General features: G+C 32.9%; 2 protein-coding genes across 2 annotated transcripts; both read right to left on the bottom strand.

Moving 5' to 3' along the window:
* Window positions 1-706: 706 nt before the first annotated feature.
* LOC110683739 lies at window positions 707-4477 on the bottom strand. Its single transcript, XM_021860134.1, has 4 exons — window positions 4237-4477; window positions 2663-2818; window positions 2099-2380; window positions 707-1575 (listed from the first exon to the last, which is right to left on the bottom strand). Exons 2-4 carry the CDS (start codon window positions 2795-2797, stop codon window positions 946-948), a joined length of 1047 nt encoding a protein of 348 aa, XP_021715826.1. The 5' UTR covers window positions 2798-2818; window positions 4237-4477; the 3' UTR covers window positions 707-945.
* Window positions 4478-7865: 3388 nt separating this feature from the next.
* Window positions 7866-13275, bottom strand: LOC110683738 (general transcription factor IIF subunit 2-like). The gene is made up of 6 exons (XM_021860133.1): window positions 12869-13275; window positions 10721-10826; window positions 9852-9982; window positions 9697-9750; window positions 9426-9572; window positions 7866-8651 (listed from the first exon to the last, which is right to left on the bottom strand). Exons 1-6 carry the CDS (start codon window positions 13064-13066, stop codon window positions 8532-8534), a joined length of 756 nt encoding a protein of 251 aa, XP_021715825.1. The 5' UTR covers window positions 13067-13275; the 3' UTR covers window positions 7866-8531.
* Between the last annotated feature and the right edge of the window lie 1032 nt (window positions 13276-14307).

The raw sequence follows: 14307 nt of genomic DNA, 5'->3' as shown, positions 1-14307 counted from the left end.
CCGCCCCGCCCCGCCCCATTGACATCCCTAAGTGTAATTAATAGCTGTAAAAGTAACAGTTAGATTAAGAGTGTAATCGAGGCTATAAAAGCGTAAATCACTAAGAGGCCTTTTTTAAGGAAATTAATTTCTGAATTGAACTGAAATTAAGATGAAGAAAACAGAACCTAAATCTAGTGATTTTGAGGGTTTACATTGGTTGCATGTTCAAATTTTGATACATACATAAGGTCCGGATCCACCCCTTCCTAATGCTAATTCTCCATTTTTCTTTGTACAAATTTATATTGATGAAGATAGTTTCGTTGTCATCAAATGCTTCTAGGATAATTAAGATGTACAATTGTCCACGAAAGGCTGAAATCTCCAACTTTTAATGGTCATGGATAATATAAAGATCATTTGTGATTAATGTGATCTATTTATAGGGAAACAACTCAAACAAGCTAGATTAGTGTTACATTTCTAAATTAAGTCACAGCATAAATGGCTACATGACTGATATGATTCAATGGTTTATATTGATATGAATAGTGATGGCGACCATCTATGATGGTTTTCATTCCTGTCTTATTTTCAGCTTGATACATACAACTATACAAGATGCAACAATGTAAATTCAATTGTTTGAAAATTACCAGATTAATTCATGAATATGGCATCACGGTCGTATCAAGGCATAATTCAACACATTAGAACAAAGGTATAATATAGAAGAGGAAGCACGAATCCATTTTATTTTCAAGTACTCAACTTCATCCAGACAATCAAACTCAATTGTTTCACACATAAAAGAAAAAAGTGACGTACATTAGCGCCATTAAGAGTCTTTGCCAGGAGATCGTACAGGCAAGTAAGAATAATGATACAAGTTAAGGCACATATACGGCACTGTCTCAAGAACACAGATAGGGATACAATTTCCGGATTTACCAGAGACTAATCTTAGAAGGCGCAAACACCAGCTGACGGCGAAGGCTCACTGGCATGAATAGATAGAGGGTCCCACTTCACCATATCACCGCAGTGCCCGCTACTGTTGACTGTGATCACCGGCGTCATTTTCGGTCCACCAATAGGAACTTCAGTTACGGCAGATTCTTTTGCAGCTTTTGCCTTCAAACGGTACCGCTCAGCCCTAGACCCAATAACCTGACCCAGTATTGAGGCTCCTATAGTAAATGCCATAGCTGTCTTAGGCATCAGGACACATTTCCTCAACATTCCTAAGAAGGGAACTGCTGCATGAACAGCTGCAAACCAAGCGGGTGAAAACTTCTTGGTGTGTTCTCTCCATATACCCAAGGGGACATTTGCTGCCATACCCAGGAGTCCAATCGCGAGCATTTTCGTGGGCAATGGTTGAGGCCGAAGGTTCTTTGCCAAGGCAGTACGAGCAAGAGCTGCTCGAGCCGCAACGATGGCTGGTGGGCACTCAAATTTCACACCAGGAGGGGGTTTAAAGACCTTTGCTACCAATGGTACAACACCACTTACAGCCCTATACGACTTGGCTATAGGACAATTTCCTGACTGCAGCCACTCATTACTCAATGCCTCGTGTTTTCCATTTCCCTATTATAAAAATGTAAGTTCAGCAGATGAGCAGAGTGATATATGTACAAGACTATAATCAAAACATCATTTAATGAATAAAATAGTTTGGTATTCATGATGCGTACTATGAGTGATTCGTAATACATATATCAAGATCCCCCATTAGGTGCAAATGTTTAAAGCTTATCAATTGTAGGATATACTATCAGAAAATAATGTGGTAAGCGCAAATCAAATTGTTGGGTTAAATAACCGTGGAAAGGATGTAGGAAAAAAATCTTTGCTAATGGGGACAGAATGGTTGTTCCCACATGGTGTGCAAATAACTACTCCGTACAATGTATGGTATCACAACAAACAATTAGATTATAAGCAACCCACCCCACCCTCCAAAAACACAAAAACAGGACAGATTGACATAAATGGACCTAACTCGAGCAATGTTCCATAGAGAAGAATCAACCCTTCCAATCCCCAACCACAATAACCTTCCCTAAACCAAATGAGATGTAGAAGTAGTATAGCAATGACAGGAAAATACCTTTGATGATTCAGACTTTTTCTTCTGATTTTTCCACTTCTGAGAGAATGCATCAAAGCTAAATGGCCATCCGGCTCCAAATCCAGAAAGACTGATGGTGGCAGCCTTTGCAGCTAAAGGATTAAACTTTGGTGGAGACGGATCAATCTCTAAATTCTCAGTTTGCAAATGTGACCTCCCAGAAAGCGGTACAACTCCATTACGGCCATGGAATAGACTGAATGCCATGTCAAAATTGGGACCATCTTCAAAAATTGGGCCTTTGGATCCACCTCCCCGCACCTAAGCAAAAGCAGAGAGAGTTGAGCATGTTAGAAGAAATTCAATAGTCACAGAAGCTTATAGAGGAAGAATATGTCTTTTAGACTCTATAGTGTGATTTTTAATCCTAAGCACAAACTAGAACTATATCCAATTATTTCTTTTTGTGATTTTTATAAATATAAGATAATATGTGATCAAAGGTGTGCCTTGGCAAGTGTGTCCGGTCAAAGTGATGCAACTATTGAATAATAGAGTAAGTAGAAAATAACTCCGTAACTTTTTGATGAGCATGTGACTTACAGGAAGAGATAAGGCCAGAGAAGATGAAAAAGAAAAATGCGTTGGTGCATCAATATTCCTCAAAAATGGGCATCGAAGGATATCCTGGTCTGAAGGAAGTGACTCCCCAGCTAATTCTTTGAAGCAAAAGTCCATATCTCCAACGCAATAATTCAGCTGGTGAAAGAGGAAACAAAAATTGAGGAACTAAAAATCTCATTCATTATACAGGAAAGATGTTAAAAAAAATACAAAAGTTTTGATCAGCAGTTAACTCATTCCTAGGACCATCACTAATCAGGTAATTTCAGCATAAAAAGAAGAAAAAAAAAAAAAGGTATATCCATCAACACAAAGCAGTATCATGTAATTAAGTATTGCAAACAAGAGGAAAACAGTTTAGGACTACAAATCCTCAAATCAATGTGTAAATTCTAGACCTTTTCTAGAACCAATTCGGAAAGAAATGAAATGACTCCATCCATCTCAACAGCGAAAGCCATACAAGATTTTAATTAAACAGCACAATTGATAACAAGCACAAAAGGTAGCATTTACATGCCACAATTCTAAAAATGCAAGTAAACCCAAAGGCAAACACAAAGCTAGCACAAAAGGTTAAAATTGTGCAAGGAATAAAGTGAGAATTCGCTTCGCAAATTATACTAAACAAAAGCAACCAAGTTATAAATGAAAAGATCTTTCCCTAAAATGCATTACACATATGGAATTTGATCACTTGGGCAACTCTATAAATAGAATCAAAGAGTAAACACTTCAGTAACTCCTTTTTACAGAACGAAAGAGTCGATTAACAAGGAAGCTGAGCACATAATTACAAAATACACTATCAATAAGTAGCTGAAAATGAAGCATATGGAACTTTAGGTACCTAAAAGATCAGATGTCTAAGCTCTCAACTATGAGGAGCCAAAGGTATATGAATATAAATGGCTATCAAAAAACATATAAACATTAGAATAAACATTATGCAATGTCTGCTATTACAGCATGTAACATGCTCCAAAATAAATTTTATATATGCTAAGCAACATGCTCCAATATTAACACAATTTTCAACATCATATGGTAAAACTCCAAATTCTCCCTTATATATAAAGATTGAGATTTTTCCAAATAAAATGATCAATCACTTTTGAAAATAAAATTAAAAAAGCACTCAAATAAAATTCAACATAATCAACATAAAACCCAGATTACCTTTGAATATCATAATATAATAAATTCAGAAATTAAATCAATTGAGGGTCAGAAAATCCTCAAACACGAAAACACAATAAAATGGCACAAATTATATGTCAACATCAATTTACGAAAATTCAAACCAAACCCAGAAGACCAGATCACATAACATGCATGCAAATCATAATTCTGATTTTATTTGACTTTTTTTTTGGGATAATATAACAATCAAATACAAACCCAATATCCAAATAAATAAAAATAAATTAACTAACTACCCAACAATTACTGCGTGTAAAATTGAACAAAAACCCAGAAAAATCAACAGAAATTGAAAGAACAACAAACCCACTGATCTATGAAAAAAAAAAAAAAAGAAATTAGGGGATTACCTGAAATCGAATCAATGGGAATGAAAATTAAAATTCCTTGTAGGATTAATGAAATTAAGGAAGAAAAAAGAATAAGAATAAAGGAGAAGAATCAATGGGTGGGATTGGGAAGATAAGAGGAGTAAGTATGAATTCTGGGTTAGGTAGGAATGAAGAAATTGAGGAGAGAGAAAGTAGGAAGAAGAAGGGAAGTGCCGTGCTTCCCACACGCCAACTACGATTTTGATAAAATGACAATTTAAAGTCAATTTTATTGCTGAGTCTCTTTCTATTAACTAAAAAAAACGTGTGCTGCTTTAGTTGTATTTGTATTTTCTACATTCTCTATTTCTCTTTTTTATTTTTTTATTTTAATTTTTTTTATTTTTTACAATCATTCTCTATTTCTCTTAATGTATGCAAAATGTGCATTAATAGTGTCCTCTCAGGGCGGGTAAAGGTGATCAGCAATGGCTCGGCTCACTAGCCCGACCTAAAAATAGGGCGAGCTTGGATAAGCTAAAAAGAAAATTTTTAGTTAAAATCTCGAAACCTGGTTTGAAAATTCCCAAAAAGTCAGTTTTGGCCCGACAAATTATCCATTTAAGTTTTCCACCACTCTGGTCAGAATGATCATATGATTGTATATATCTTACATGAAGCAAATCCAATAGTTGATTTGATAGCTAATGTGAGCCATTAGTCATTTAATTAGTGATAGTATGGACGTGATACCTTGTAACAATTATGGTTTATTTTCTATATTTATATTTGATGCATCAAAAACTTTTGTATACAATTACTTAATATTATTATACATCGAGGTAACTTTTGTTGAATTTAATAAAATGTTTAATTTGTCTTGACGCAATAAGAATGTAATTATGAGTAGGGTCTTTCAATGTTTTAAATTTCGGGTCTGTTCATTTCAACTTAGTTCAGTTTAGTTTAGCTCCAATCAGTTCAGTTCAGTGTAGTTCAGTTCAGCTCTAATTTTCTTTTTTCATAAAATATTCATTTAAGCTATATTTAGTTCAGTTCAGTTTACTTCAACTCCAAGCAGCTCAGTTCATTTCAATAAATATGAACAAACCCTTCAACATTATTATAAAAAAAAAAAAAAGGTCTATAATAATTCAACAGCATACTAACTATCTAATTCCATAACACACGATGTTGAAAAGTTCAAATACTCATTCAATATGTATGCGTTGATTGTTAAAAAAAAAAAAAGGTAAGGGAGACTGGGAGAGTAGGGGATGAAGATTTATTGCTTTCATTATTGATGGTAGTATATTGCTGACATACAGATAGCAAGAAATAATGAATTAAGATCCTATCAATCAATTTGTGATAATAAATGTACAAATTTTGATCTTATTTTCTCCAAAATTATGCTATTTTTCTTGATTCCAAGATTTTTTTTTTTCTTATTTATTTTTTAATTGAGCAAGTATGTATCTATAATTGACACTCTAAAAAAAAATATAAAAATTGACACTCCATTACATGGGCATAAATTGATTGTTGCTTGATTTAACCCTTTATATATTAAAAATATATACGAGTATATATAAATTTTTATTTTTTATTTTATTTTATTTTATGAAGTATGTGATTCTTTATGATTTGATATGGTAATATTGTTGATTGAATATAATTAATTTGGTTTACTTTATTTGGATCATGCATGACTTTGGCTTGATTCGGCGCATGGCTTTTGCTTGATGTTCTTGAAATCAATCTTGATATGACAATATTGAATATTTTTGTAGTACTTTCCTTTTTTTGGGATAGTGCACTCCAATATTCCCTTTTATATTCATTGACAACTTATAATGTCATGTTTAATTAGAGTTATCTTATAAAATTATTTAAGTAAATTTGAATCTATGTTCTAGAATATTGTAATCACTTTTGATACTATTTATAGTTTCATACAATTTTCTTTGTTAGATTTGTCTCGATGTATATACTTTGGTGATATTGAGTTTTTATTTTTGTACTGTTAATATTCAAAGATATTTATTGCTTAAATTGTGCTTCGGGAATGAAGTTGGATCCTCCACCTCATGGTTGGTTGCTATATTAGAAGGTTAAAAAAAGTATTTGTAAAGTATTGGATGAAACTTATGATGTGTTTAATATAACATACAATATGGAACTTAGGGTCTGTTCTCATACGTTGAAATTCAGTTAAGTTCAGTTCACATCATTTCAGTTCAGTTCAGCTCCTAATTTCCTTCTCTTATAAAATATTCATTTCAGTTTAGTTCAGTTCAGCTCAGCTCAGCTCAGTTCAGCTCAGTTCAGTCAATGAGAACATGCTCTTATTATGTGAAAGCCAAAATTAAAGACTTAGGGGTTGTTTGGTTGACAAATAAAAACATGGGAAGTTGGAAATCCTACGAATTGAAATTCTTTGAAGTTGTTTGGTTTACAAATTCATGGGAAGTAGAAGTTCCCATGAATTTCCACTTCCCACAAAATGGGGGAAGTTAATTACCTAGGGGGATCTAGGTAAGTGGAATTTCTCATGGAAATTTCCACTTCCCTTAGTTAACTAAACACTTTTTAGAATTTCATAGGAAGTTCAATTTCATGGGAAATCAATTTTCCAAGTAATTTGCAATCCTACATTCAACCAAACGAACCCTTATTGTTCAAAATCTAAGACTCATCATTTTCCAACATCTATAACTTAAAAATATGAGGTCATTTTCTCTTCAGCTTATTTTCAGTTCATTTTAGTTTAGTTTAGTTTTTTTTTTTGAGTTCCTGATTTCCCCCTCTCATATAAAATTCAGTTCAGTTTAATAAATCAGAACAGACCTTGAGACTTTATTTGCATTTCACCACGCACCTTTTTTTTTTTTTTTTTTGACAGGCACCACACACCATCTTATTTTGCTAAGGATTACGTTTTAATAAAATCATTTTTTTTTTGTTAATAATATTTTTACTAGATGATGTGACTATAATCAGAGGAATAAATTATAAATGAAAAAAAAAGAAGTGATTGTTAAAAAGAAAAAAGAAAGTGAGTTTAAAAGTCTGTAAAAGTTCTATCTAGAATTGAACAAAGTTTCTTTTGTGCATTAATGAGTTATACTCTCTTTATCTCTATTATTTGCTCCACTTTTCTTTTTAGATGTCCCAGATTGCATACTATTTTGCATGTTTTTCACTTGCACTTCTCTATCTTCTTCTCATTGATATTTGTGTCAACATGTACAACTTTTTGCCAAACCTTAATAAAGTGATTATGATTTAGCAAACAATTGGAGACAAATATAATGTAAAAAAAAACAAAAAAAAATGGTAATTCACCAGCATGCAGAATATATTATACTAATATTATTTTGCAAGAAGATGAGCAGACATATAGTAGATGATTGCTAAAGTTGACGAATATCTGTAACATAAAAGTAGAATGAATTAAACAAAATCAAATAAAATTACACTTACCAAAACAACTTGTCATCACATGCTATGGCATCTTTCATTTCCCATTGTATAACAGACTTTGTCAAATTACAATTATTAAATTAAAATATTTCATAATTGGTTACAAATATTATTCAATGTATATTCCACATGATATATATCAAGATTGTCAACTTGCTAACATCTCTATCTTATTTTCGGGTATGCCTGGAGTTAGATGTATTTAAAGATATTTGTTCTCATTTTATCAGTTTTGGAGATATTTAAATAAGCAAAGCTAATAAATCAAGCAAAAAATATACATTCACAAAAACACATCTTACCCATTGGAAATGCATTAATCATATTTTGCTTAGTGGTTTTATTTTATTTTATTTTATTTTATTTTGTTTTATTTTATTTTTTCAAAAAAATTTAATGTTTTTATATTACTCTTCTTGCAGCTTTTGAACTAATCATATCAAATTAACATACTAAATTTAAGCAAATTGAACACAGAAGTATTTGCAGTCCTGCAACAGTATAGTTAAGAAGCAAAAATGAAATGTTCTGATAGATATACGAAAATTATCTGAATACCATAGTATTAGAAGTATTTAGCTTAGAAATGAATATGGCCTCAATCAGACCTACCTGTTCACATACTTTCCAAAGGTTACATACTAATGTCTTAATCTTCCTTACTATCCTGAGAGTGCGGAAAATATGTGCAAACAAAAACATTGGAGGATTCAGTAGGCAAAAACGATGCAGTTATCAGCTTCGATCAAGAACAAATCATTCTTCAGTTTGAGTCATATATGTGCAAAAAACTAAAGATGAAACTTGGCTTTTACTCTTTTATAGTAATGAATGAAGATATCAACATCCTATGAACCACTCTGATCTTCAGCAGATCTCTTGTATTCTGGTTTCAGTTCATAGCTCCCTTGATTAGATCCCTTGTTGTTGTACACACAAAGGTCTTTCAGTAAATCTTTCATGAATTGCTGCACAGAAACAAGAGTAAACACATGAGCTGATATGTCATTGTCAGAAAAGATTCTTGTATGTCACGGTGTCACCTAATTATCAAGAAGTATAAAAATCCAAGTAATTTGACCATAAACGGTTGATTCTCACAAATTTTGTCTTCGAGGTCAAAAAATTTATCATGTACTATTTTTATTTTATATTTTAATATTTAAGATAGGAAAACTTGGGAGAAATTAACACGGTAAAACCCTGAAGTGCAAATCAAACAGACAACTGAAACAGTTGCAGTTCTGCTATCTGAAGATCCGTCTTATGAGTAATCTTAATTTTCTTTTAAATTAGACATATATAGGGCATATGATAGATGTCCTTATAACAGCTCCAAGGAGTCCCAATCCCCATTTAAATCTGTATACAATCCTTTTGATGAGTATAGACCTCAATAGACAACATAAATCCTTGACCTTGTAAACTTACATAAATACAAACTAGATGGCCTGAGGTCACAGCACTTCTCCCATCCAGAGTAATTCATTACAAGGGAAAAATTGGCCAAACTCATGAAAAGTGTAATATGTTGAAACCCAAATTAAATAAAGAAAAGACATTAAAGACTTAAAGTTACGGGACACAATCTATAAAAAGCATTAGACTTAAAATCATTGTTATATCAATGTTGAGAACCTAACAACACACAAAATAGATCAATGTCTATATAAACCATTTCTGGCAGTAAGAAAAGAAAGAAAGTGTATGTCCACATCTAGGTAGTTAAGCAAGAAACAAACCTCAGGTTGATCTGTCTTCTGGACCAGCTCTTTAAGAGTCCAGTTGGGTTGCTGTTCAAATAGTTTGAACATAATGTCTTCCATCTCTCCTCGATCCCTTCTAGTTCTCTTAGTTTCAGATCCTTTAACAACCACTTTCTTCTTCTCCTGTAACAGAAACAATCTTTTAAGATGAAATGACAAGCTAAACAAGCAATAGACAAAACAATACAGTATTACATGCACACATGTAACATTGACAAGGTAGAGTACAAGAAAGAACTTGTTCAACCTGAGTATGAGTGATCCCTGGCATAGGTATTATAGGCCTCTCATTGCCAATCACCTGATTTGTAACCAGCACATCAGCCGATGGAAGAGTAGATTAATAAGGAGCATAGGGAAAAAAAAAATCAGATCAATCAATAAAGAGGAAGTTACAAAGACCTGAATCTGTCTAGTCTTTGTCATGGATCTGTCCGTTCGTTCACGACATAGTTTACCGTAGCTCTCAATTGCATCATAGTGAGGCCTCATGTCAAATTTGTTATGAATTTTCCCTTCAACAGTTATCTTCCCTGTAAGTAGTGGAGGGCAGTCATAACAGGTACATTATAATGGCTGTTGAGCTGTTCTTACCATCCTAAATACAAATTCTACATCACAAGACATGCACACAAAAACAACAGAGTAAAATAAACCAATTTTTTTGGCAATGATTTACAAGCTAAAATTTCTGCCAAGACATAAAGCAAATCAGGCTATAAAGTATTAATATCTGTGGGAAGGAACCATCAACCATGGCATATTTTAGTTTCATTCAAAGGAGATTATTAAGTCTAAATTTCCAGCTTAGATATCTTCAGATAATTTTTAGACGGTCAACCGGCCATTTAGCAGGATTACAAAATAGAAAATTGTAACATAACATAAATCTTAAAGTAATCTACGAAATTATTTAGTTTCTATTTCCTTAGCTGCGGAATATTTTAATTTAAAAAACCCTTAAATAAAAGAACATTCCCACACATAAAATAACAGAGGCATACATACTCCATAGACATAAGTTTCTGATGATTGGCTACAATTAGCAGATATATTCTGAATTTTCCCAATTAATTTCCTCATAACAGAGAATTTATGCTGTTCAGACTTCAGAACATGACAAATTTGTAACCAAGCAAACAAAAGACATTGTACAGAGAGTAGACAGCACATAAATTAATGCCAAAATATGTATTTTTCAAATCAGGAAAAAGCTGGCTTATAGTAGCACCAATATGCTCAAGAAAAGACAGATTAGCCTATGTACTCACCTTCGTTCTCTGAAAAGACAGACATTGGAACAATTTCCTTAGACATGTCCATAGAGAAACACTTAGGCACATTTCCCAAATCAGAGCCAGACAATTCCATGGTGAACTGATCATAATATAAACAATGTATCAAATTTTAGAATTGTGACAGCAAAGGAGACGAACAAATATGAAATCCCATAAATTCTCCAGACTTGCTTAAGTGAATATACAAATGAATATTATCCAATTAAAGTTCTCATTTGGTCATTCACTCATTAAAACTTCCTCCGTCTCTAAACAATAGACCACTTTTTACTTTAGTAAGTTTAAGTTTTACTTTCCATCAATACCATACTCAAATCAAGAATCCTGAAAAGTTGATAGTGAAAGAAAGTTACAGAATTTAAATTCGATTTGTCAGACCTTCAATCATAAGTGACATACTAGTTGGGATGGAGACTGTGGAGATAAATAAAGTGAGTAAGAATACTTTGAATTTGATTATACAACAAGGTATACAGACAACCAAAAAAAAAAAAAGAACCATAATCATGCATCCGTGGAAGAACGAGTATCCAAAGTAACTCAATGTGCAATGGAGGACAAAATCTAAAAAGCCCTGTTTTGAGTTGTCAGTAAAATTCTTAAATATATCTCAGACTAATAACATTGTCTAACAATACCAGGTGCTGTTATCAAATAGACTAATAAAACTGAACTCCTTAGCCCAAATACTTGAGATAAAAAAGCCCAAAATAAAATAGAACAGGTATCAACTAGACTAATGATAAATTTTGATTCCTAAAACAGGTCCCACAGTGTCTACACTCTTTAGAATAAAGAAAAAGTGTTAAAACTTGCCCATAAGCTGATTAAACATAATGTCAACAATTTCCTAGGGGTGTACTGTCATGCAAAAACATTAGACTAATGAAAAATTGTAGATTCCTTTGGCAGTATCTAAATATTATAAAGTGTATAAAATCAACAATCATCAATAAATAATGTAATGTAATCAATACTTTCTAAAAGATATTCATCCAATCAGCTCAAGCAAAGAATCATATTATCTGATACATTACACAGTAGATCCCACTGCAAGAAACTATACAAAAAAGGGGAGATCATAATCATAAGTATAAACACGGTGCGCTTGAGGTTCCATGGCACAGATGATCTGGAACAAAATACATGTTCCTACGTTCATCTCAGAATCTAAGTATCCTAATGTTTCCATCTCATTCCATTTGTTTGCAAGTCCATAGACCGGAAAACTTAATAGTTAGTTACATACTCGTAGTATCAGCACACATTTTGGTGCTGTTATATCATCAAATCCTCCCATGACACCGACCATAGCAAACCATGTGAGTGACTAACTTGAATAATTTATTGGGACCATATACAATCCCAAATTACATACTCCAAGCACATAATTTTATAATATAAGGTCCCAACAAAAAGAAAAGGCACAAGGACAACCAATATGTCCTCCATCAAACAAAGCAATATAATTCATCTCCTCTCCACAAAAAAGCACACAATCAACCAGAAAAATAAAATGTCATATGGGTTTAGAGAGGTCCAAATGTACGCAACTACTCGTTCTTGATAACGATCATTCCCTCTATATTCTTGCAAGTACAATAAATGTAATTCAATTGTACAAGAATTACAACAAGGGTTACGAATATATTGTCCTTCTGATACATAGCATACACTGTCTTACACTACCAATGCAACATTATATCATAATAGTTCATTTCATAACACTAATTACAATACTAATGCAACTTCACCTAATTACAATCACATTTCAAAATAAGTGTGAAAATTGCTTTATAATATACATAAACATCATCAATTCATCATTTTCCTAATTTTTCTTCCTCAAACCCCAGAAAAAAGCCACTCTTGAAAAATTCATCCAAATATAAAACCCACATTATAATTGAAATAATTCATAAAACAAAAAAGAACCCAGAAAAGTACAAAGAAAAATAAACCCACCCATCACCCTTCGTCCAGAAATTAGTGCACATCAAAACCCTAGAATCAAATTTCAAATTAAATCAAACAATTCTCAAAATGCAAGAAATTACAAAATCAAAAAACAGAAGGAACCCTAAGAAATGGCGGCAATGCAGGAGGAGAGAGAAACGAAACCTGACGAATAGAGGGGTCTTCAGGGTCAGAGCAAAGAGGATCAATGGAAACGATAACTTTAGCAACAGGTAAATCGTTGGGAACAGAGGAAGATTGAAGAGCGCGCGAAACAACAGAAGGGCATTTCATCAACCACACTGCTTTATCTGCCTTGCTAGTGTCAACGTACCCACTATTACCACTACCACCTTCCTCCATTGTTGCAGATTTCTGAAGAGAGAGAAAATGAGAGAGAGTGGCAATGGCGGATTGATGGGTGTTGTTAGAGAGAGTGTTGATGTAAAGAAAGGGTGAGATTGTTAGTTTATTTATAGTGGTGATGGAAATTTTTCATGGTATGGTGGATTGGATTTGTCTGTTATATTTATCTTTTTTATGACATTTGTGGGTCCTTTAGGATTTCTGGGCCCACTTGTCATTGTCCAACATGTAAAAGCTTTTTGCTTAGGTGGCGAATCGGTCTTAAAAAAAATTGCGGATAAGAGGTGAAGGTGATTTGTATGTAATTGTAAGCTCAAGAGTTGAGAAAGATCACTTGAAGTTGAAATTAAAACTAGAGGATGAAGTAAATTGAATGATCCATATCGAGAAATGATAGAGTACTTTGTGAGATTTAGCATAATGTCTGCTAAGTGCTAACATTATTAACAAATACGGAATACTTTTCTTTAAACAATATACAGTACAATTATATATTAGTTATATTAAAACTGTCAGCTTAGAGAGAAAACAATAAAGTGGAGCTATTTAGACAAGATATATTTCCCCTCTGCTTCTCTTTCTCTTAGCTCTACCCTTCGTCTCCTCTCTAGCTTCATCCTTTAGTCTCTTAGCTCGTTTAATAATGGTGGGAAATCCTTGGTTTGATCCACTATTGTTGCTTTGGGTTTCGTCTTCCTTACGTCATTAGTCTACTTCTTGATGAGGAACTCTTGAACTCCTAACAATGGCATAATTTTCCATTCAATTTTATTGCACTTGAAAAAACAAATGTCATAACACATTTTGTATTTCATTATACTTAGATAGTATCACCATTATACTAACAACCTTATTAAGTGATACCAACGAACATAAAAATGTTTTGTTGGTATCGATATGATTTGTTGTTGGTATTATGTGAAATACCAATGTGTGCTATTAAATGACTAACAATTAGAGTCCAAGAATTCCTCCTTGATATCAATCCATGACTTAGTACTCACTTCGTTTTCAAATAATCACCATGTATAATATTTTAGTCAATTCCCAGATAACTGTCTTACTTTTAATAGAAGAAAAAAAAAAACCCATCTTACCCAACTCATACACATTGTGGGGCCCACTACTAATTATCCTACTCACAACCTCTTTCTTCCTATTTTATATTCTCATGGGGAATTTCTCGGCCTCAAAGAACTATAGTCTTGGATTCAAGTAAGGGTGTAAATGTAATTCTT

The sequence above is a fragment of the Chenopodium quinoa genome, unplaced genomic scaffold (genome assembly GCF_001683475.1).
Source record: "Chenopodium quinoa cultivar QQ74 unplaced genomic scaffold, ASM168347v1, whole genome shotgun sequence".
NCBI classification, from domain to species: Eukaryota; Viridiplantae; Streptophyta; class Magnoliopsida; order Caryophyllales; family Amaranthaceae; genus Chenopodium; species Chenopodium quinoa.
This window is presented reverse-complemented; position numbering and strand designations above follow the sequence as displayed.